Here is a 21,038-nt window from a genome sequence, read left to right as displayed (position 1 = left end):
TGGAAGAGATCACAACTGTGATTGCACAGATTTAAGTATTAATTACAAGACGGTAAATCATGGTGCTCTCAAGATTTCATATAAAATCCACTCAATTAATTGAGTCCCCTTAGAATCCAATGGGCTTTGGTAGAGTCCCTTAATGGTATTAAAATCAATTGTTAATAAACATCACATTTAATACAATAGTATGCAAATGCTGTGATTTTTAAATATCATTATGCAAAAGTTCAGATCCAGTCATGATGCTCTTGAAGTCTGCAACATAAATTCTGTAGACATCAATAAGAATAGGTCTGGCATATCTATTTTTAATTGCACTGTATACAAGTATTGACAGAAGAATACAATACAGTAGTCACAAAATAAAAGGTTTCTATGAAACCTACAAAGAGCAGCACAGAGTCAATGAAGTAAAAGCAAGATTTTAAAAAACAATAAACCAGACTTGGCAGTTTTCGAAAACAGTACTGAAGAAAAAGACAAATGAATTGGCACAGTTTAACAACCTAATTTCTAAGTGCACTTTATAATAACTCTCCTTACAAGCTGCTGTTTTCCCAGAAGATGACAAAAAGCCTCATTAGAACATCACTGTTTTATAGTGACAGGTTTTATTGCATTGCCAGCTGTGAATCTAAAAAAAAAAAAAAAGATACCCCCCCCCCAAAAAACCTCCTATAAAGGTTCCTAAAAACCCTGTTTTCTTTTGTTATTGTCAAAAATAGCAACATAACACTTCCATATGTTTGTGAATACCCACAATTCTATTTAAAAAATATATAGGTTAAAGAAAATGGATTTTTGTCTTAGCTTCAAAAATAATGTAAAGAAACATTTAAGAACAATGTATTTCAATGACCAGAGAGTTACGTATGATGGGATAGATTCTAGTCCAATCCTGCAAATAGATGTTCACGAACACATACTTGAGAACCTGTGGATCCTGAGTAAGTGTAATTAAAGACTGGCAGGATCAGGCTCTTAGCTTCACCCATTATAAGCTTTTCCACAATCTGTCCTAGGCTAAAAAGTATAGATACAGTATATACTCTGTATACTGATTTATACAAAAGGTCTTTTACAGCTCTAACCCTGTTATTGCTAGGCTAAAAATGAACATTTGGAACAAATTACATGAATCATAAAGGATAAAATTGAGAGGCAGCTTCTGACGACTGAATTTCTACTTGAGCCATTTTAAATTGGGTACACTGTAGCCATTTGCGGAGCACAGATGAGCTATTGTTCATTTGCCCTGACCCCTGTAACATCCTTAGGCTGTGATGGTTGACGTTGCTCTGAATGGCTTGGAGGCGTAGCTGGAGTCCAGCAGATAAATGCTGTTGAAATAATGCAAAACAATCAGTTTCTTTCCTTTAATGCATAGATTAATACAACACTGTGAAAGGTACTGGTTGCTGGCCAGGGAAAGTTCCTCTACAGTGCCAATGTCACATGTCTTTCTTCCACATCCTGCACTGTAGCATTGCCATGAAAGGCAAATGTGCTTACAGAAACAACTCCATACACAGACCAACTCCAACACTTTTATTTTCACCACCAACATTCTCTTGACTGGCAAACCACACTGATCCACCTTGCTCTCTCTTACAAACAGGGCCAGCTGCCACAGTTTTTCCCAAGCAAGCAGGTCTACAGTATCTGCTACAGAACCCAAATCCCACTCCTGAGTCAAGAGTCCCACTCCCGAGTCAAGAGTCCCAATCCTGAGTTCTCAGGGGACTCTCAAGCCTAACACATCAAGAAAGCCACAGCTCAGGGAACAACTAATCTCAGTAAACATGGCCCTGCCACAGAACCTGGTTACAGGAAAGCGTTTCAGAAGGGAAAGGGAGAGCAGTACTGATTACAGAACAAGTATCTTAGCTGAAGATGCTCTGTGTACGCTCACATTTGAGACCTTCAGTGCTGAGCCATCCAGTGCATCTGGATACACTACAATGATCTATTTTCAGTGTCTGAAGATCACATCTAGTGATCTTTCTTATTTCTAGAATTTACGGAAATTTATAACATCAAGAATAAAAAGATAAAGTACTGGAAACAACTTACCTTTAGATTTGACTGTATCATTGGCAACCACATTGGTATGAGCTGTAAGAAGAGAGGTATATTTTGTTATTGTAGAAGTGACTGTAAACATGAAACAGTTACTGTGCAATAGAAGGGTGTATCTAACACATTCAGATGTCCAAATGGACATAGCCTGAACCAAAAGTCTGAAAATGTGGTTATTTTTAAATGATGCATATAGTTTGGGACAGATAACTCTCAGAGGTAAAGAAACCAGCTTCCTTTGTTTGTAGCTTGATGAATCACCAATAGCAACTACTGATACTTTGTTTAAGGCAACCATGAGAGTACAAAATAAAAACCTGTTAAAGGAAATAATTCCTTAATTTCCTTGTGAGGGTGTTTCTGTATGTGCAGGTAAGCAATACTGGAATAAATACAGTAAACATTCTGCACAGTGAGGTACACATCAAAAAACGCAAAAAACATGCAGCAGAAGTTCCTAATAATAGGCTGGATATTTAAATGGTAACCAGCATTTTATAAGCCACTAGTCACACCAATGCTTCACTTCAGAACGTGACCTGTAGGCCTGGGAGCACAGGTAAAAACTCTATCTGGAATACCAAGGTGAGGAGGTCTGCGAATCTGTCACTCATGACTGGACTGATACGTATTTCAGTCTCCTGCTCTTTAGAGAACTTTTCTTTCAGAGTAAGTATAACATGACAAGCTATGGAAGACAGAAAGGCATTTCTAGCAAAAGCATTCATGCTCTCCAATATTAATTTAACCACTGGGGTTATTGTTCTAAAATGTTCCTCCAAATGGCATTAAAATTTGCAATTTGTCAATTATGCTACCGGGACCTGCAAGTTAAACCTAATCACTATTGACAACATTAGATAAAGTGCTGTCTCCCTTGCGCAAGGAACGATAATTGTTCCAATTTCAGTGCTGTTTTGCTGGAGAATCATATGCAGCTCTGTCAGGACTGATTACTTAGTCTACCACATGAAGAACCATATTCAAACCTCAGCATTTACAGATAGATGAATGCCAAAACAGCTGGAATGCAGCCAGACGCAGCAGACGTGCGACTTCTGTGCATCCTTCAGTGGGCTCTCACACTAATGAAGTGCTTAGTAAAATCCAGCAACCCCAAGTCCTGATGGGTTTCTTGGAGAGCAGGGCACAGGCAAGCATACTAAGAAGCCATGCTCCATGCCCCACTGCCATCAACAAAATGTCACTGAAAATTTCATCCAGCATTAATGAAGTTCCTACAGAGCTAGCCAGGGGTGATAAGACCAGTGTCAGAAATAAGTCAAGTGAGGAGGGAAGCTAGGCAGAAAACACAGGGTACCCCTCTGCTTCAGAACCAAATCACTTGACATCTTTTACAGTCAGCTGAGGGATTCAACCACTTCTCACATCCAGTTCATCTCGTCCCAAAGCAGGTATCTAAAATAGACCAAGATGAATCATGTCCAAAAATACCTGTTTATCTCCACTGACTATAAAGGGCACTCACAGAAACTAGCTCATATTGATATCTACGCTGTAGGGGTCTAAGGTTAGATACAGATCATTGCCCTCCAGCACTGCTTCTGTCTTCCAGGGTCTGGACACATTTACGGAAATGCAACATTCTGCTGCAGGCACAAGCAAGCAAACTCTCCACTCCTACAGCTGCCAGTTAGACAAATGAGACAAGAAGACATTTTTATTGAAGCACTTGAGTTTTATTACCTAATCCCTAGCCAGCCTTTTCTTCACAAAGGAAGAATACATAAAGCTAGTTAGAAGGAACAGCTGGAAGAACAGAGTGCTGTCACACACTGTCAATTTTCTGGAGTTTATATTCAACAGAACTATGTTGATTCCAGGGCAAGTTTTGATGGAAGCCAGGCTCGAGAACAGGTTGGTCACTTTGCTTTTCTGACTCCCCAACTCTGCTGCCTGACTAGTTCCTTAGAAGTCTACCCAACAGCTGCTGGAGCTGCCCAGAACCTCTGGGTCTCTGGAAAAGATGCTGCAGTTTGCTGAGCTGCTCCCTTCTCTACTGTAGGCTCCCAAATTCCGCAGACATACATCTGATGGTTAGACAGAGCGCTGTGATCAGCAAGGAGCTGTCTTCAGATGACTATTTTCCCAGTTCCTTTGACATAGAAAACCAGGAGGAAAGCTGAACACTTCATCTCAGCCCTCCTTAATGGGTAAAATGTTTTCACATGAAGGAAACTTGATTTTCTTGCCAGACTGGTAACGATAATCTAACAGCAGATCCAAAAAAATATCCTCTGAGGATACAGGGAATGGCTCAAAGACTACAGGAAGCAATCAAGACATGTCTCAGTGCTATCAACGTGACCTTAATTTAATAGCAAAGGCCAACACAGTACCAGGAGAAGGAAACCTCACAGCACCAACACAAGGAGGAGATGGACTGCTTAACATGCATAAAGCTCTTCTTTCAGTGAAGGAGAGCTGAATTGTTTACATCTTCTCTTTCTCTCTTGTTTTAGGATATATTTTCCTTTTATTTGTCATACAGAAAATGGCCACCTAAAATAGCTATCCTATAAACCACCTGGCATCACATGACATGCACCACCTTCTTGTGGTGCATTAAAAAATGTGTGTTGAATGATGCAATGACTCCATTAACAAAAGAAGGTTTTGGAGCACCAGAATCCTTAGGTGAAATAAAAGACACTGCAGTAAATATAATTATATGAATGATAAATGGTCATGATTTATCAGTGCTACTGTGCTCAGTTCCAAGAGGAAGTAACTGGGTGTTATTAATTTTGTTGAATTTCTGAAAGAGTATTAAGAACATTGTTTAAAAAAATCTCTCTCACTACAGTATGTCCTTTCCTTCATGGAAAACTAAACTTTGTTTGACAGGCTTGTATCTAAAATATATTAAAAAAAAAGCTTTAAAGCACAAGAGAAAATTGTTTCATTATCAAAGGCAGGGCAATAAAAGATTTGTCTAGAATAAAACAAGCTACCAAAAAACTGCCCAGTCAACAAATATTCAAAGACTTGTCATCCTTGCAGATCTTTTTTTAAATTATGGAGATGCCACTCACTTACTGGTTCCTGTGTGAATAACCTCTACACTTCTGCCTCTTTGAAGGACTTCAAACATACAGTAAGTCTTTCCCCAAATCATGACAGTTACTTTTCAGATCTACAATAAATATTTTTACAATTAGTTAATTTTGAAAAAAATTATTAACCTGGGACTATGAATCCTATAATACTGTTATGTATGTACATTGTTCCTGCAGGATTTCACTTCAGGGCTAAGTAAAGAGGATTTGGTCACCTAGATTCTTCTGTTCCATCTCCCACCCACTGAATATGAAAGAAAGCTTAGCAACTTAGCTCTGAACTTCACAGGTTTATGAGCTTGATTTTGTAGTAATAACGTTCTTTTAACCTGACTTAGCGTATTATTGATATATACTCTCAAATATCCTGAAAGCATTCATTTGAATTGGGACAGGAATTTGGCCCTAAAGGCCTCTCTTCACAGCTGTAAAGCTATTCCTAATCCTTGTCACATTCTGGACAACCTGGACTGGCTGAAAAAGAAGCCTGTATGGCTTCCAGGGACAGCCACGATCACTTTAGCATCCCATAGTATCAGAGTTTCTGTAGTGAATCAAGTCATTACTATAAATCTGTATTTTCACAATAGGTGCAAATAGTTTCATGCCAGTTGACATCAAGACCTTCAATATCATCTACTTCAATTTCAATTCCTGCTTGACCATGAAAGACTGGAGTTAAATAACAGTCACAAGTTTCCTTTATGGTAACAGAAGAACTATATAAACCAACGTATTTCAGTTAGATTCACAGTGTGTTTCACTACTTGATTTGTTGTTATGTGAGCGTTTAACTACTTGATTTGTTGATATTTTATGTGAAAACTCCCTTCAGAATAATGCAATGGGAAAATATTTGAAAAAGGCTAGTAAAATCAAATTATGCTTGTGATACTACCCCAATCCTTTGCAAATCTGTTCTGAAAATGCTGTGGTGACCCACAGGAGACTGACCACTGGTTTCCAAAACCAAGAATTTCACATGAATGGAACACGAAGGGTTTGATTCTCTAACCAAAGAATACCCTGTTGCACATTCTAGGGGAAGAAGATTTGCTATCAAATAATATTTGACTAAATCAGACATGTAGGCATATAATAACAAGAAAACCACTGTAGCATGAAGGTTTTGTTGTCAGCCTAAAAGAATGTGAGGATTAGAACAGCGAGGTGATCTGCAAAGGACCTACGATGACGAAAAGTTACAGAATGGCTGAAAATTTAGACAGTACCTAAAGGTTCTCAAAGTTAGTGACACCAGTTGAGTCTATTAGAGGAATAAGACCATTACAACAGTGGAAGGAGGAATTAGATCAGAAATACTTTTTAAAACCATCAGGAGAACTTGGATTTGAGATTATGGTCTGGTCTTACTTCTTACCAGACATTTCGTTTTCTCTTATGCTCTGCTAGATTTTATTTCTGCATTAGCATTCAACCTCAGCTTCTTTCACTTTCTTTTTTTGAGTGGGAGGGGAGGCAGAGCACAGTATGTCTAGAAATCTCAACAGACAGGCAGTTATCGGCAACTAAATATTCACAGTGTGGTTTGCCTACCTTTACAAAGATAGTAGAGTTGCATTCCTGTAAAGCCTCCATTAAACTAATCACATGCAGGCACACCATTTCCACCATCTTGGAAAAAAAATAATCAAGCATAAAACCAAATTAGTGTCCAGCATAACAGTGTTGTAAAATAAACCAACAGTCTCTAAAAACAATCTTCCCATATTTGCTTGGCCACTATACTGAATCACTAGATGTGCATTTATTAACAGATTAACAAGATTAAATATTACATGAGCACACAAGGGACTTCTTTATTTAGTTTTCCCCTGATGTGGCAACACCTATCTGTTAAATATTCCAAAGTGCCTGATGTACTTTAATTTGCATCACACATCAAAACAAGTTCCCTTCAGCTCTGTTCTTTTCAGACATAATAAATCCTTTTACATGCCTTTGCTGTGTAGTTCTCATCAATCAATGTGTCAGAAATTGATATTTTTATTTACTGAATCTTTGAAAATTAACATACCCACAAAACCCATCTTTTTATTTTCCCCTCCATCAAGAGACAATTCATTGTTCTGAACTGGCAGCTAGTCCATAATTCTTCCATTTTGTACCATGAATTATAACAGATGCAAATATCAGTTATTTGGCCACAGACAACATTTTATGTTTTATATTGTGTAAATTCATAGGTACAAGACAAATACCATGAGCCAGCAGTGAGTATTTACTGTGCCTGTCTGAACTATGTGTAAATTCCCCTTGATAATAATAAATTTAGCTTTTATGTGGTGCTTTTCATCTTCAAAGTGCTTTACAAACACTGACTAATTAACCTCACAACACGCCTGTGAGACGGGCAAGTATTATTATCTACATTTCACAGAGCAATAGTTGAGGCAGAGAGTTTGATAACTTGCACTAAAGCCACCTAACGAGATACTTTAAGACTAAGGATTGGAACTTGGGACTTCCAGGTCATATTCTTGTCCTAAGGCCTGACAAGAAGCCTTTGTGTCTGACTAAACAACTGGCTAGTTTGAAGTGTTATGCACACTTCCCATTCACTCAAATGCAGCTTCACTCCCAGCAGTGGCTTGTCAACCACAGAGACGTCACTAGATGTCAGAGGCTAAAATATCATTTAAGACAGCTTTAGGTGGTCCTTGCCTGATACAGACGAGACAGAAGGAAATAGTAACTGGTTCAAAGACATTCAAGTGCAGCCCACACAATTACAATTGAGAGGGCAAAGGTCCATACCTGCCTGGGGTGGAAGATGTTTCACATAGGGAAAGGGGAATTACATAAAATAATTTCCATATAAATAGCAGGTCTCCTTTTAAAAAGAAAAAAAAAAGCCAAATAAACAATGGAAATCCCAAACCTTAAGAGCACCTGACTTGGAGGACTGGGCCACGTGTAAAGAATCTTTCTCTCTCAAAGGTATTATCAGGTTCTGCAGAGCTAGAGCTACTAGTTACAATCTTAGTTAAAGTTTAAAAGTTTTGGCAAGTCATGACAAGCTTGTCATGACTTTCTGGGAAATGGGAAACAATGTCTTGCCCATCAGAAACACGCTCTCAACCCTAAGCCTGCAGGCACAGAGAATCAATAGTCAATGCAAAGCAAAGGCAGCACCTATGAGAAGGCTGCTGAAACCCCTCTGGATTCTTACTGTACAAAGCTGCTCCAACACCAGTGAGTAGTGAAGATAAATAAGTGCTTAAAAGTTATTTCCAAAAAATGGTCTGGACAATTTCTTGACAGAGGGAACATTTCGCTTTCAAACCTTATCTCTAGAGATACCTTCTTAAGTCATTCATTACTCAAACATGTTTCCAGAGATATTTATGTAGTTTATTTTTGATAAGCAACCAATGGGTTATGAGTAGTCAAATGTCAGCATTTGTGTATTTTTTCTACACCACATGGTAAAAAACATTTAAATGGATATTCATAGAATTATCCTAAAACACTTAGTTGCTCCTGTACAGCAGAATCAAGTGAAACAACAGGGCCCCTGAGAAGAGCAGGAAGACATATGAAACGCGACCTGATGCAGGGAGCCCTTAATCCAACGAGCAGCAACTCTAGCTCTTGATACTGTTTCAGGCAGATCCTGGCTAGATCCTGTTTCAGGCCCACTGCGAGGTTAAACACTACTAATTAGCTTTCCCTTTAATTTCTCAAAAGCATCAATGTTGCTTTATGACATTATTCATAGTCTGATGTATTTCACTGAAACACCAAAACAAAGCCAAATCCTGAGTTTAATCTGTACTAAATCTGTACACAGCACCAGACTCACCACTTTGTTATGTGCCATTAGCTGTAGGATGCTAGGTGTCACTCGGCTCCAGAACTCCAGGGCTGTAAGGATTGCTGTAAAGCTAAATTCATTCTGATTCTGGACTGTTGGAGCTACTGCTGTTTGTTCACAATACACTGTCCAGAGCTGAGCAAATATAAATGCATGGAATAGGGAACACATGTGCAGAACAGATGTCTGTAGAAATAGAAAATAGAGGAAAATGTTTCTTTAAATAAGTGTATTGGGATACAGTGCAGAGGCCTTCATCAAAGCACTTCTCTATGATGCATCCCACTGTGCAGTCTTGCCCCTCACTTTCCCATGTTTCCCTCCATTAGTAAACAGTAAGTAAACACTTGATAACATCATCTTTGTGTTTAAGAACTGTTTTTATATTTACAGACTAAACACTGCATTGGCAAACACATATTCCCATGCAATCTTAGCGTACGTCATTAAGGTCAGTACATTTAAAGAGGTTAGTTTTGCAAACAGCTAGTCAGGACTACTAGGACTTTCTTGATGGAAAACTCCACTGCAATCTGTGAAAGGCCTGGAAGATCTTGCACAAATGACTCCACTTCAAAAGTGCTGCTGGGGTAAGTCATTCAAATTCTGATCACCTGAAAGGAAGGCTATTGTACAAAATACATCATCTTACATCTGTTCTCATTATCTGTCATCCATTTCTACCTTGCTGGGACAGAACTGCTCACAGTCAAGGAAAGTAAGCTTTGAAAAGCTAACAGAGAATTCATTGTGCATACTCAAGCATGGCTCTGCTAATACATGTTATTTATCACAGTGTCTGAGCCTCCAGGAGTGCTGGACATTAACTACTTCATGACGATAAAGATGCTTCGGGTCAGAGATGTTTTCTCAATTTACTAGTGCAACAGTGATTCATGCTCTGTGGCAGTATGACTGCACCAAACATTGCAATGGTTGCTTGGCAACCAGAAAGAGGTATTTGAAAGAGCAATTAAAAGGCCCAGGAAATGAATGGGAAGCAGCAGTGTCTTGGCCAGGTGAGAGGACGGGAAGCAGGATTTTATGTACGAGATATATGCACGAACATTCTGCTTCTGTTGCTAATAAACACCTGGTTGGCGTCAAAGAGTGCTGCTATATCTGTGTTAAACTACTGTCACAAATGGCTTATGATTCGCAACAACTCTTCTTGTCCAGAGCACCTTGAGAAAAAAAGTTATGCTTGAACCATCACTGTAATTAACTTTTTATCACAACATTATTTATGATATCCAATTCTACTATATAACTAGAATAAATAACTTTCTCAGGGGATTTGCTATAGAGATGTTCATTGCTAAAGCTTCAGTTTGGAGTTCAGTTTTTCCTTCCTCACTCCTGTGCTGAGATAATTTGAAATAGTTGAATCTCAAACTTAATTGTAGTGATTTCATCACCAGTATTGCATACATCAAGAGACAGCTACGCAAGAAAAACTACAGAGATTTCTCTCCCTAGGTCCCAGGTTTTATTAAGGTGTACTGGTCTGGCTGAGCCCCACAGCAGCCCCCACAGTGCTGTGCTTGTACTGGTAGCTAGAAGGGTGGTGATAACACACCAGAGTTTTGGCCGCTGATGAGCAGTGCTCACATAGCATCAAGGCCATCTCCCCCATCTTCCCCCCCCCCCACCAGTAGGCTGGGTCTTAGGAGAGGACACAGCCAGGACAGCTGACCCAAAGGGACCATGGGATATTCCATGCTATATGACATCTGATCAGATATAAAAGCTAAGAGAAAGGAGGAGGAAGGGAGGACAACAGTTATTTATGATGGTTGTCTTCCAGAGCAACCATTATGCATACTGAAGTGCTGCTTCCTGGGAAGTGGCTGAACATCACCTGCTCATGGGAAGTAGAGATTAACTAACGTCTTTTGTTTTCCTTCGCTTCTGTGGGCACAACTTTTGTTATTGCTTCATTAAACTGCCTCCACCTTGACCCACAAGGGTTTTTTTCCATCTTATTTTCTCTCCCTCTGTTCTGTTGAGGAGGGGAGTGATAGAGCAGATTGGTGGGCACCTGGTGTCTGGCCAAGGTCAACCCACCACATAAGGTTTTACCCCTCTTTTTTTCTTACAAAGAAACAGATACATGTTTGCAATAATAAGGCAAATATATAATGCATTTCCACTTAAAACACAGAATCCCTTACCTTTGATTGCTCTGGAAACCCAATCAGAATAACAATAAGGTGGTCAGCAATTTGTGAACCTGCATCCAGTGGAATAGGCATGCAAGATGATGGAGAATTTGGACAGACAGCATTGTGTGTCAGAGACCCCAGAAGTAGCCAGGACAGCAAACGAATGTGTGAGACACATTCTATGAACTCTTTGGGCCTGTCAAGAAAGAGTGGATTTTACAATGATGCTAAGTTTTCTTGTTTTCCCCAAAATATGGCGTCTCCTTATGCACACTAGGCAGATGCAGTCTCAGTGTGCTGGAGGCACAGATCACTGATACAGCTTATGGGAAGACTAGAACCACACAGAACTTATTGGACTTGACATATCATTAATAAGTCCAACAGAACATATTTTGTGGGTCTAAGGAACAGTCTCTATAAAAGCCTAAAACATCCACAGATTCACTGGTTCCATATGCAGTGATTTTTCAACAGAAACCATCAGATGGGAAAGGCTAACCAAGCAGAAATGCTCCTCTCAGCTCCCCCGAGACAGCACACAGCTGACAGGGCAATGGCAGAAGATTCTCCATTCCACAGCAAGCTCCGAGGCAGGTGCCATGCCTTATCTCCACCGTGTTCCACTTCTCCATTGGTAAAGTGGAGTTAGTTTCTCTTTTCCTTAGCCTCTCCTTGGACATTTGGACTTTTGAGGGCAGGGACTATGCTTTTTTGTAACACTTAAGGATTCATCCACTATCTAGTGCAATGTCTGATTGTAAAAAAAAAAAAAAATAATATATGTGCTTATATAATCTAAAAAGGAATAACACTTTTCTGCTGTCATCCTATCTGTCCCCTTGCTGCTACCAACTTCATATTACATACTCATTTGAATTCATAGATAGAAGGGGGGGGTATTTGTTTTCAATCAATAATCACTACTTAATAGACCACTCTCACTACTGTTTTTAATTTCTGATTTGACGTCACTGTCAAGGACTCATAGCACCAGAGAGGCATTACATTATTTTTTTAAGTAGATTGCGATATTTTGCTCTTCCTCAAGTACCTATAAGGTCTCAAAGGAATTCACTGCCTTCAATTGAGAACACATAGTCCTTCTTTTACATATAAGAAACTAAAGCGCAAGGAGATGATAATGTCGTATTTCCAAAACTAGATATGCCCTACATGAAAGTACATGCAGATATATCTACAGGACTGGAGCCTTAGCAGCTTAGAACTTAGCCTAAGAATCCTGGGGCAAAGTCTGGGACAAAGCTGGGACATGAATACAGGTTTCTTGAAACACAGTCCCACAATGCTCTACATTCAAAACATTTTGTTTGCTGTCACTGTAAGACAAGGGACAGTCTCTCCCTTCTTTCTGAAGATAAAACACTGCAGATTAGGATTTCTCACACTGAAAAGGGATAAAAACCATGTCTTGAAGAGCAGGATTTCTCTTATCTAACTTTAAGCATATGAAGCATAGTATAGAGAACCACTGTATTCTCAATTCCCAACATATTTTCTGTAATTCTAGGACTGATCAAGTACCTGTGTGCTTTTCACTGTCTGTATCTAGATCCAGAATCAAGTTAATTTCCAGGGTAACTCCAGTCAAGCCAGTGGAGTTACCTCCACTGTCCCTTTGGCATGTACTTTAAATAACACATTGATGAACTCCTCGGTTGGGGACCAGGGAGCTGCTGACCAGCTGTTTCCATGTCCCACACCCACCATTTCCTACTGCAGGTCTTGTCTATGGAATCTGGCAATAAACACAGAATTTTGTGAAGATTTCTAACTCATTTTAGTATTCCTTTTGGTGGAAAAGTATTCTTACCCTTGTTGCATTGCAGAAGGAGGATGGTAAAGCCAAGGCAAGTATCGGATCACAGCTTTGTTGTCTCTGTGGTTTCCCCGTGTGATTTCCATAGCAGCAATCTGAGCTAAACCAACTTTCAGATGTCCACCAAACGTGTCTTCATGCAGTGGCTGAGAACAAGTCTTCATGTGACTCTGCAAGGTAAAGATCTGATTTCCTACCTGAAAAGAGTACTTCACTGGAACAAGTTCTTGCAAGCAACAGTATATTGTATTTCATTTCCCTTCAATTCCTTTCTCAGGAAGGAAACTGAAGAAGAAATTCTCTTCTCTAACTGTGTCTACAAAACTACAGAACAAAAATCAGAAATAGATTTTTAAAAATTCTCCAGTTCCTATATTAGTAACAGCTTTATGATGTAGATCTTTCCATGGAGAGCCACGTTTTCAAGAGCTCCCACAAAACATGAGTTGCGTGGAATGTATAGGCACCTTTTGTATCAGCCAACTCAACAGCTGATGAATACAAACTAACAATTGCACATCCAGACAGCTTAAGTGAAGATGAAAGAATCTAACATCTTAACAAGACAGCATATGGGCAGGAAATGCCTTCCCTGTGCAATATTCCATTTACATGTACAGAAATAAGCTGTCACTCATTCATTGGCAGCGTGACTATGTTGCACTATTCAACTGCTACAAATGCCTTTAAGCCCTGGAAATAAAAGAGCTAAACCTTTTATCAAGAAACACGCAAATATTTATGCCTGGAAAGATAATTTATCATCCTGCTTTGTCAGCTCTAAGGAATGTTTCATTGGTGCTTCTTAAGACACTTCTGTATTTCTAATTAAGCTAATTTTGCATTACTTTTGTTACTAGACTAACAAAACACATGCCGAGTGTTTTTCCTTGCTTAAAGGACAGCCATATGCTTTGCACAAGAAAATCCAGGTCATCAGTTACTAAATTATTATAACAAGACAAATAATATTTTGTAACAGATAAGTATCTGACCCCAGCAACTTACACTCTCAGAAATTACCTACCTGAAGTCTCTTTCAAGAGGAAAATAAAAACCAGTACCATCATGAATATCTAATAGAGCCAGATAAAAAGGATAGACAGGCATGCAGGCAGATACATTATACTTCTTCAAAAATTTGAATGGAAAATTCAAAAATGGAATTTTCTAAGTAAAATGTTGCTGAGTTTTAACAATTAAAATGTTGTCCCAAAGGAAAAAAGATAATAAACTGGAATGTGATTACCTTGAGAATTAACATTTATATCTTTTTTATAATGCAGTAGTTGCTGATATGCAGGACAAATTAATTAACCTCTTTCAAATAAACTATTCTCAGACATGCAAAATGAGATATTGGAAATGAATAAACAACTAACTATTTCTGTTTACTGAATTTCTACAGAAAGTAGAAATTTCAAAATTTAAAAAAAAAGATTACACTTTTGCTGTTGGGATTGTTACTGGTCATATAAATTATATAGTATACTTTGGGTTAGTTTGGTAGTCCAGATGCAGTCAATAATACATACTTGTAGTAAGAAACTGTACAACTCTATATTCTTGGGACTCACTTCTGAGAAACACCTTCATCAATAAAACATAAGTAACATAAGTAAATATATTAAATGAGCTTACAAGAATGTCAATCTAGATGTTGATGATTTCTTTAAAGTTCTGACTGTTGTAAACTTAGAAAGGCTTACAAATATTTTCCCAACTATGTTGGAACTACAGAACAAGTTTATCTGATCTGGTTAAGTAAGATCTGCCTTTTCATTTCCCAAAGACAGCCAAAGCTTATTCTTTACAGTACATAAAATTAGTGTTGTATTTGACTCCCCTGTTACGTTTATCTTGTTCTCAGATTACTGTATTACACGGCTAAATCAAACCAACATGACATTGTAGACCATTTGGTTCTGATTTAGTTTTAAATGGCCAGACTACGCATTTGGGAAGCTTCTTGTCTAATTTCAAAATATAAAGGCGAAGAACTGGGTAAATTTTTAGTTCATGTCCTACTTATATCCATGTATAACATTTTAAAAAAATAAATAGTCCTACTGAGCTTAAGAAATTATCATCTTATCAGACTTCAGCATTGTAAGAGCACTTCTGAAAACCAGATTACAGTTCAAGGGAGAAATGGGGCAGAAAGAAATAGCGCAAATGGCAGACAGCTTTCTACAGAAACATTTTACACAGGAGAAAAGAGACCTGCAAGTATTTATAAATAAATATTCCCCACTCCTGGTTTAAGATAAGTTCATGTTTTCTTGCGGAACTGGCAAACCAGATGTCTCTCTCCCTCATTTATGATTCATTTGCCTACCTATTCTGAACTGTAAAAGAAACAGGTGAATAACTTTAAAGAATAGAGTGTGAAGGCAATCCATTTCATCTGAAATGATTTATTAGTCTGCGCTCCGAAGTAAATTTCTACTCCAGCAAAAAAAGGCTTCTTCCCTTAATAAAGTTTTGGGGTTTTCTTAAACTCAATGGGATTCAGGGCATATGGCCAACATGGTAAGAACTTAATAAAGGGGATATTCTGTCCAGTAAAACAAGGTTACTGCAGGTGTCAAGAGATGAGTTTCAGTTTAGTTGGGAATTCTTCCTCCTCTGTAGTATTATTAACTTACAATAAAGTATCCCCTCTGGAGCATGAAGTGGGGTGGAAGGAGCAGGGGGACAGTGAGAAAGTCACTGTGTGAGAAACTAGTAGGGTAAAAGTACTCATTTCATTGCTCCATAAATAAACTCCAGTATTGAAATTCATAATTAGAGGTTATCATTGATTCTGTCTTGCCTACCACAATGCTTGTGTGAACCTGTGGCATGAAACACTGCAGTGCATTTCCAGTAACTTTCAGCTGAGAACTAGTGAAGTAGTAGAGGGGCCCTTTCAGGGAAACACTACGCTGATTTATCAGGAAAACAGACCATCAAAAACCTTTAATAGCTGATGCACCCCATGTTATAAAAGCACAGTGACTCTTGAGCTTAGAAACAAATGCAAGACCTTGGTCAGAGAACTTCCCTAGACCACATACACCAAAGACCAGGCATATAAGTAATGGCAATATGATTCATACTAGCCAGAACAGGACAGCACTGTTTTTCTGTACCTGTCAACTGAGCTTTAGATCACATAAAAGCAGCTTGCCAGCTACTTGACTGTGCCCAGTGATGAAATGACCTCTTTCAGTTGACGAACTCCCCTTGGATCATTGAGTTGCTGGTGTACAAGGGTTAAAACTCTACTGCTAGACTTCACAACTGGCTGCATCTTTGACAGCACAGACTCTCCTCCGTATCTGTAACAGTCCCTCTGCTGCACTCCCACAGCATTCATTTGTCTTGCCAGCTTTGCAGAAGTTAGAATCATCAAGGCCTAGTCACACCTCTGCCTCCATTTTACGCGCTGAAGGAAATCCACCCTTGTGCAGAGTACCGGTGTGTAACCCAAAAGGATACGCTCTAACTTCACCTGGCATAGAGAAGTGGCACATGGTTCCACTGTAAGACAGGTGTTTTCCCTCTACAAAAAGGAGGATTTTAACCACCAAACTTTCACCTCCAGCTCAGTGCTCACTTAGTACTCAGCTTCAGATGGTACAATAAAACTACCTAATGAGATAGCGTTACGCTAAATAGAACAAATACTGCCCCCTCCACAACATTATGACTACTACTGGTATATTAGTTGAAATATTACATTAATTATTTATCTAAGCTATTAACAATAGATACTACTTTGCTAGCAATTGAAACAGTTAGACTTCTATTATTTCCTATTATATAGCAGCAATGTTAATTAGCCTAGTTCTTTTTTAAAACATCATAAAGAATTTCCATTTTGCAGGAAATTTAATAGGTACTGGCTTCCCCTACGACACAGAAATTCCAGGTTTTGATCAGGTAATTATTACCAGGACATTTTCATGAAATTCATTCCTAAATATAATATTTTATGTTGACAGAAATATTTTCCTATTGCTCCTCTTACAATTTGGCTCAAAGTAATGAAGAGAAACCAAAAAACAGTTTGGACTACAGAAGTAAGAAGTACTCAGTTTTCCCCACCTCAACATAATATAACCTGACAATGAACTCCGCAGCATCCATAGGAAAAAGGACATACACACACCTTTTTCTTTTTTTTTTAGGTCAATTACTGCATTTTAATAACCTCTGAACTTACAACTAACTTAAGTGTCTGTGTATATAACAGACATGGAATTCCTCCAGAAAGTGCAACTAGTTGTACAGGCAAGGACTTTTATGCTTCCATGGATTACATTAAATGCAACTACTTCTCACAGTGATTTTGGTATGACATTAGCTTATCACCAACATTTCAGGAAACAACAAGCCTGCGTTTTTATTGTGTGCTTACTATATCTGAATAAGCCCCCATTCCAATACTGCATAAGCTACTTTTTAGTGATTCCCCAGAAATGTCTAATCTATAACAGTACTAACATTTTTTTAAAAAAGAAAGAAATAAAACCTTCAGTCATCCTCAAAGACTTCCAACCATTTTTTCCAGGCAGGTTCATTAGAGAAAACATACTTTTGTTTAAAAAGTACATGTGTTTTAGATCAATGTAGGTCCAGAACCAACCTTTAATTTGGTTAAGGTATGCATATCTGCAATGAAATCCAGCACTTCCCCAACATATTGCCTCATGCATTCCATTGCTGCTGTTCCACACTAGAACATAAAAAAAATAAGTTTAAGTACCAGGTTTGGAATATTCATGGTTTTGTCTTTGTTTCTTGTTCACCAGAACACAGATTGTCTGCCTCAAATTCTCTATTTCACTTTTTAATTAGATCACTTTAATTAGGAATAGGTGGTACTCTTTGAGGGTTTTCTTCTCACTGTAATATGCCCTCTTATCTGATGATAGTATAAAAAGATAGCCCAGTCACTGCAGCTTCTTCGTGCATCATAAAATACTCTTATCTGTGACAGCAAAAAAAGATTAACTGATGAAACTTTCAAGAATATCCTTGTCAGATTATCCTGAACTTTACAGTGGTCCAGAATCAGTCTTAAAAAGTCAAAAAGAGTTTAACTCAGTTCTTCAAGCAGCTGAGCACTACTGCAAGTGGGACCAATCAGCTACAATCCCAGTGAACAAAAATTCAGTCACAGGCACAGATGCCCTTATGTTCACATTAACAATGAGGGAAAAACAGTTTAAAGACTGGCCTCAGGTATTTTATGTATAAACATCAGTAAAATGAAAACCACTGAAATTTAAGAGTTACTTCTTTTTTCCTGAAGCAAAATCATTCAAAATACATGACTCTAATAGCACCTATGCTAGCTTCAATTTTGAAAAGGGGAGGCAAGGACTACAAGGGATAAATAAAATCCTTCATGAACTGCTCCAGATTGATCAAAAAGGTGTACACATTGAGAAGTGATCTGTGCCAGAGCAAGAACAACCTCAAAGGGAAAACAAAAGGATTTAATGTGGTGCTTGTACTCCCACAGTACAAATATTCATAATCCTTTTCCTAAAACACAGTGAGAAATGAGAATCTGGCCTTCAGCTAGTACATGCGCCCAAGGTGTGCAAAGCAGTCAACTGAACAAAGCTGTCAGATTAAATAAAGGCTTTGACCAGACCAAAGAACCCCGGAGAGAAACTTCTAAAAGGTGATACAACTGACCCACTAGGTATCATATAAACTTCTGTTTACATGTTAATAGTCTGAGGTGAAGATAATGCTAGCTGAATTCAAGAACTATGAATGCTTCATTCTTAGGGGCCAAGTAAAAGCAATGCTTAGCTTTTGAGACTAAGTGATGGAATTATCAAATTAGATATCTTTTTGAAGCTGCCAAAAACTACTGTATCCGAAGCCACAGGCTCAGGGCAAGTCATTACAATGAAGTTTACAGGGGAAAACCACTCTTTGACCTCATTACCTACACTTTGAAGCACGGAAGCCAATTACACTATCTGAGTATACAAATGAACCAGATTTAGTTGTGATCACAAAATTATTAAGCCATAATTGAGTTTTAGTGTCTGAAGTTTGAAAAACTGTTACCATTCTACTTTGAGCAACTGACCTGGGTGCTTCCCATTTTTGTGTATTAATATCAATCTACACGGTGTCGAACTATGCCACCTTCTGGCTTTTCAAATGCTATTTCAAATGCCTGTCAGTTGCCTTGACAGCATAACAACCAGTAAAACAAGGTCACTGGCAGCCCCGTCAGCATATCCTCCATCCAGTTTATGTGGAACTACGGATTCCACATGGGTTCTAAAATATTGAATAACAGAATTATACAAGATACTATACTCAGACCTCTGAAAATAATACTCAGTTGCAGAAGACTTCTCTCCAGCCATCTGTTACGATTCATTCAAGCAGCAACGCAGCCTGATTCTCTACGATTTCTTCTGAAATGACCACTTTCCTATCATACCTTGTAACACCAAAGTTACTCTATCTAAAGCAAGTATAAACTAAAATATTCTGTTGGGAGGGAAGGTATTATTGAAGATTTGCTTTTAAAAAAAAAATCACAAAATTCAGAAGATATATGGGAAAGATCCTATAAGGTCATCCCTAAAGCTGACAGACGCACAAATAAAGGGAAATGAGCCTTCCTCAGCTTGTGGAGCAGACCTGAGCTAACCCTCATCTGTTTGGGTACTCAGTCACACGTGTCATGGAACAAGACCTCCAGCTGTGCTACTTCCTCACATATTCACCAGGTGCATATCCAGCACCTGGGCAATTATGAGTACTGGTAATTTAGCTACACTCATCAGCAGGATATAATGAATGTCCAGAAAAATACTGTTAACTCCCTTCATTAACTGGACAATCTTTTGTCAGAATGGAGCCAATAGCTTGTAGCTTTCCTCCCTGTTACCACTTTTTGAGGCATTCAGCTGGTCTGTTCCTCACATGCTGTCTTCTTGAGTACAGGCTCCAACTAAAGATGATCAGTGAAAGAAAGGGAAGATATATCAAATTCAGAACTTTTCCAGCATTAATAAAAAGGAAGAAGAATCTCAACCTCTGCCTGCAATACACCTTGACAACCAGAAAAAAAATGAAAAGAACATTACAATGAAGGAAAACAAGCTGAATAAGATACATTTTTTAAAAACCAAAACTAAGAGATGGAGTTTGATTCACTCAGTACTTACACCAGGCATAGAGGCAATCATCTGTTTATGCAAGATTGTAGACTCAGCTAGTTTTGTTCCAGCATCTGCACAAACAAACTAAGAAGAAATTAAAGAAAAGTTATTTTTTCATTATTTTTGGAAGAACCTGAAGACATTAATAGTTTATTCATGACTTTATTAAAATCACTTCAGATCTCTTCTTGCTTTTATTCATGGTAATTTGCCTTTAGAGCTCTCTTTCTTTATAAACAACCTACTTAACACACCATTATAAATGAGCTAATTTTAATGAAAAAACATATGACTTTAATGTCCTTAATTAACACATATATGCTGTGCAGAAGCAATTTGAAGAATATTATATAATAAATCAGCCTTTCTTTATGAGTAAAAATATACATCTTTGCTATTCCTTGCATATATCAAATGTTACTCTTTCATTACAGAGTAAATCATGACAGTGGATGGCAAGGCAGCACGCCATTCTTCACTGTGACATTACAATACTGTCACTGAAGTTCTACAATGATGAATTATATGAACAATATTGAAGTTGAGAACATCCTGGTATAGTGTGGTATAACTTCTGCATAATACAGACCACAAGGCTACAAAAATGGAAGCTGTTTCTGAGAGGTCAGTATGATCCTGTTACAGTAGAATCTTTCTAATTGGTTTTCTTATGCTTTTACTTTCCTTGCCTTTTTTTTTTCTTATCTCCAGATCCCTTGACCCAAAATCTCTGATGTATATATCATTCATATGTTAGACCTGCTAATACTGTTATTTAATTATCATAAGCTTCATTCACGCATTGGACATCTTGGAAATGATTTGCTTGTTCCTAAACTTGTT

The 21,038-nt window shown here is 38.2% G+C and overlaps 1 protein-coding gene and 1 long non-coding RNA gene across 6 annotated transcripts in view; one reads left to right on the top strand and one right to left on the bottom strand.

Moving 5' to 3' along the window:
• Nucleotides 1-285: 285 nt before the first annotated feature.
• Nucleotides 286-21,038, bottom strand: part of UNC79 (unc-79 homolog, NALCN channel complex subunit) — a 118,173-nt gene continuing 97,420 nt past the window's right edge. For 3 of the 5 annotated variants that reach the window (XM_055796057.1, XM_055796077.1, XM_055796080.1), the window contains 8 exons: nucleotides 20,202-20,279; nucleotides 17,639-17,728; nucleotides 13,000-13,175; nucleotides 11,175-11,361; nucleotides 8,989-9,186; nucleotides 6,720-6,797; nucleotides 2,077-2,118; nucleotides 286-1,343 (listed from right to left, as the gene is read on the bottom strand). In XM_055796057.1, the coding sequence (XP_055652032.1) occupies nucleotides 1,143-1,343; nucleotides 2,077-2,118; nucleotides 6,720-6,797; nucleotides 8,989-9,186; nucleotides 11,175-11,361; nucleotides 13,000-13,175; nucleotides 17,639-17,728; nucleotides 20,202-20,279 (1,050 nt within the window). In that variant the 3' untranslated portion in view covers nucleotides 286-1,142. Of the gene's footprint in view, nucleotides 1,344-2,076; nucleotides 2,119-2,176; nucleotides 5,240-6,719; nucleotides 6,798-8,988; nucleotides 9,187-11,174; nucleotides 11,362-12,999; nucleotides 13,176-17,638; nucleotides 17,729-20,201; nucleotides 20,280-21,038 lie in introns of those variants that run through there. The other 2 variants (XM_055796067.1, XM_055796087.1) reach the window with 2 other exon arrangements.
• The window catches only part of LOC114013415 (uncharacterized), a 72,058-nt gene continuing 64,112 nt past the window's right edge, over nucleotides 13,093-21,038 (top strand). Inside the window, exons 1-2 of the long non-coding RNA XR_008745814.1 lie at nucleotides 13,093-13,182; nucleotides 20,630-20,819. This is a non-coding gene — a long non-coding RNA (uncharacterized LOC114013415). The remainder of the gene's footprint in view (nucleotides 13,183-20,629; nucleotides 20,820-21,038) is intronic.

Source organism: Falco peregrinus, chromosome 1, assembly GCF_023634155.1.
Source record: "Falco peregrinus isolate bFalPer1 chromosome 1, bFalPer1.pri, whole genome shotgun sequence".
Taxonomy (NCBI): domain Eukaryota; kingdom Metazoa; phylum Chordata; class Aves; order Falconiformes; family Falconidae; genus Falco; species Falco peregrinus.
This window is presented reverse-complemented; position numbering and strand designations above follow the sequence as displayed.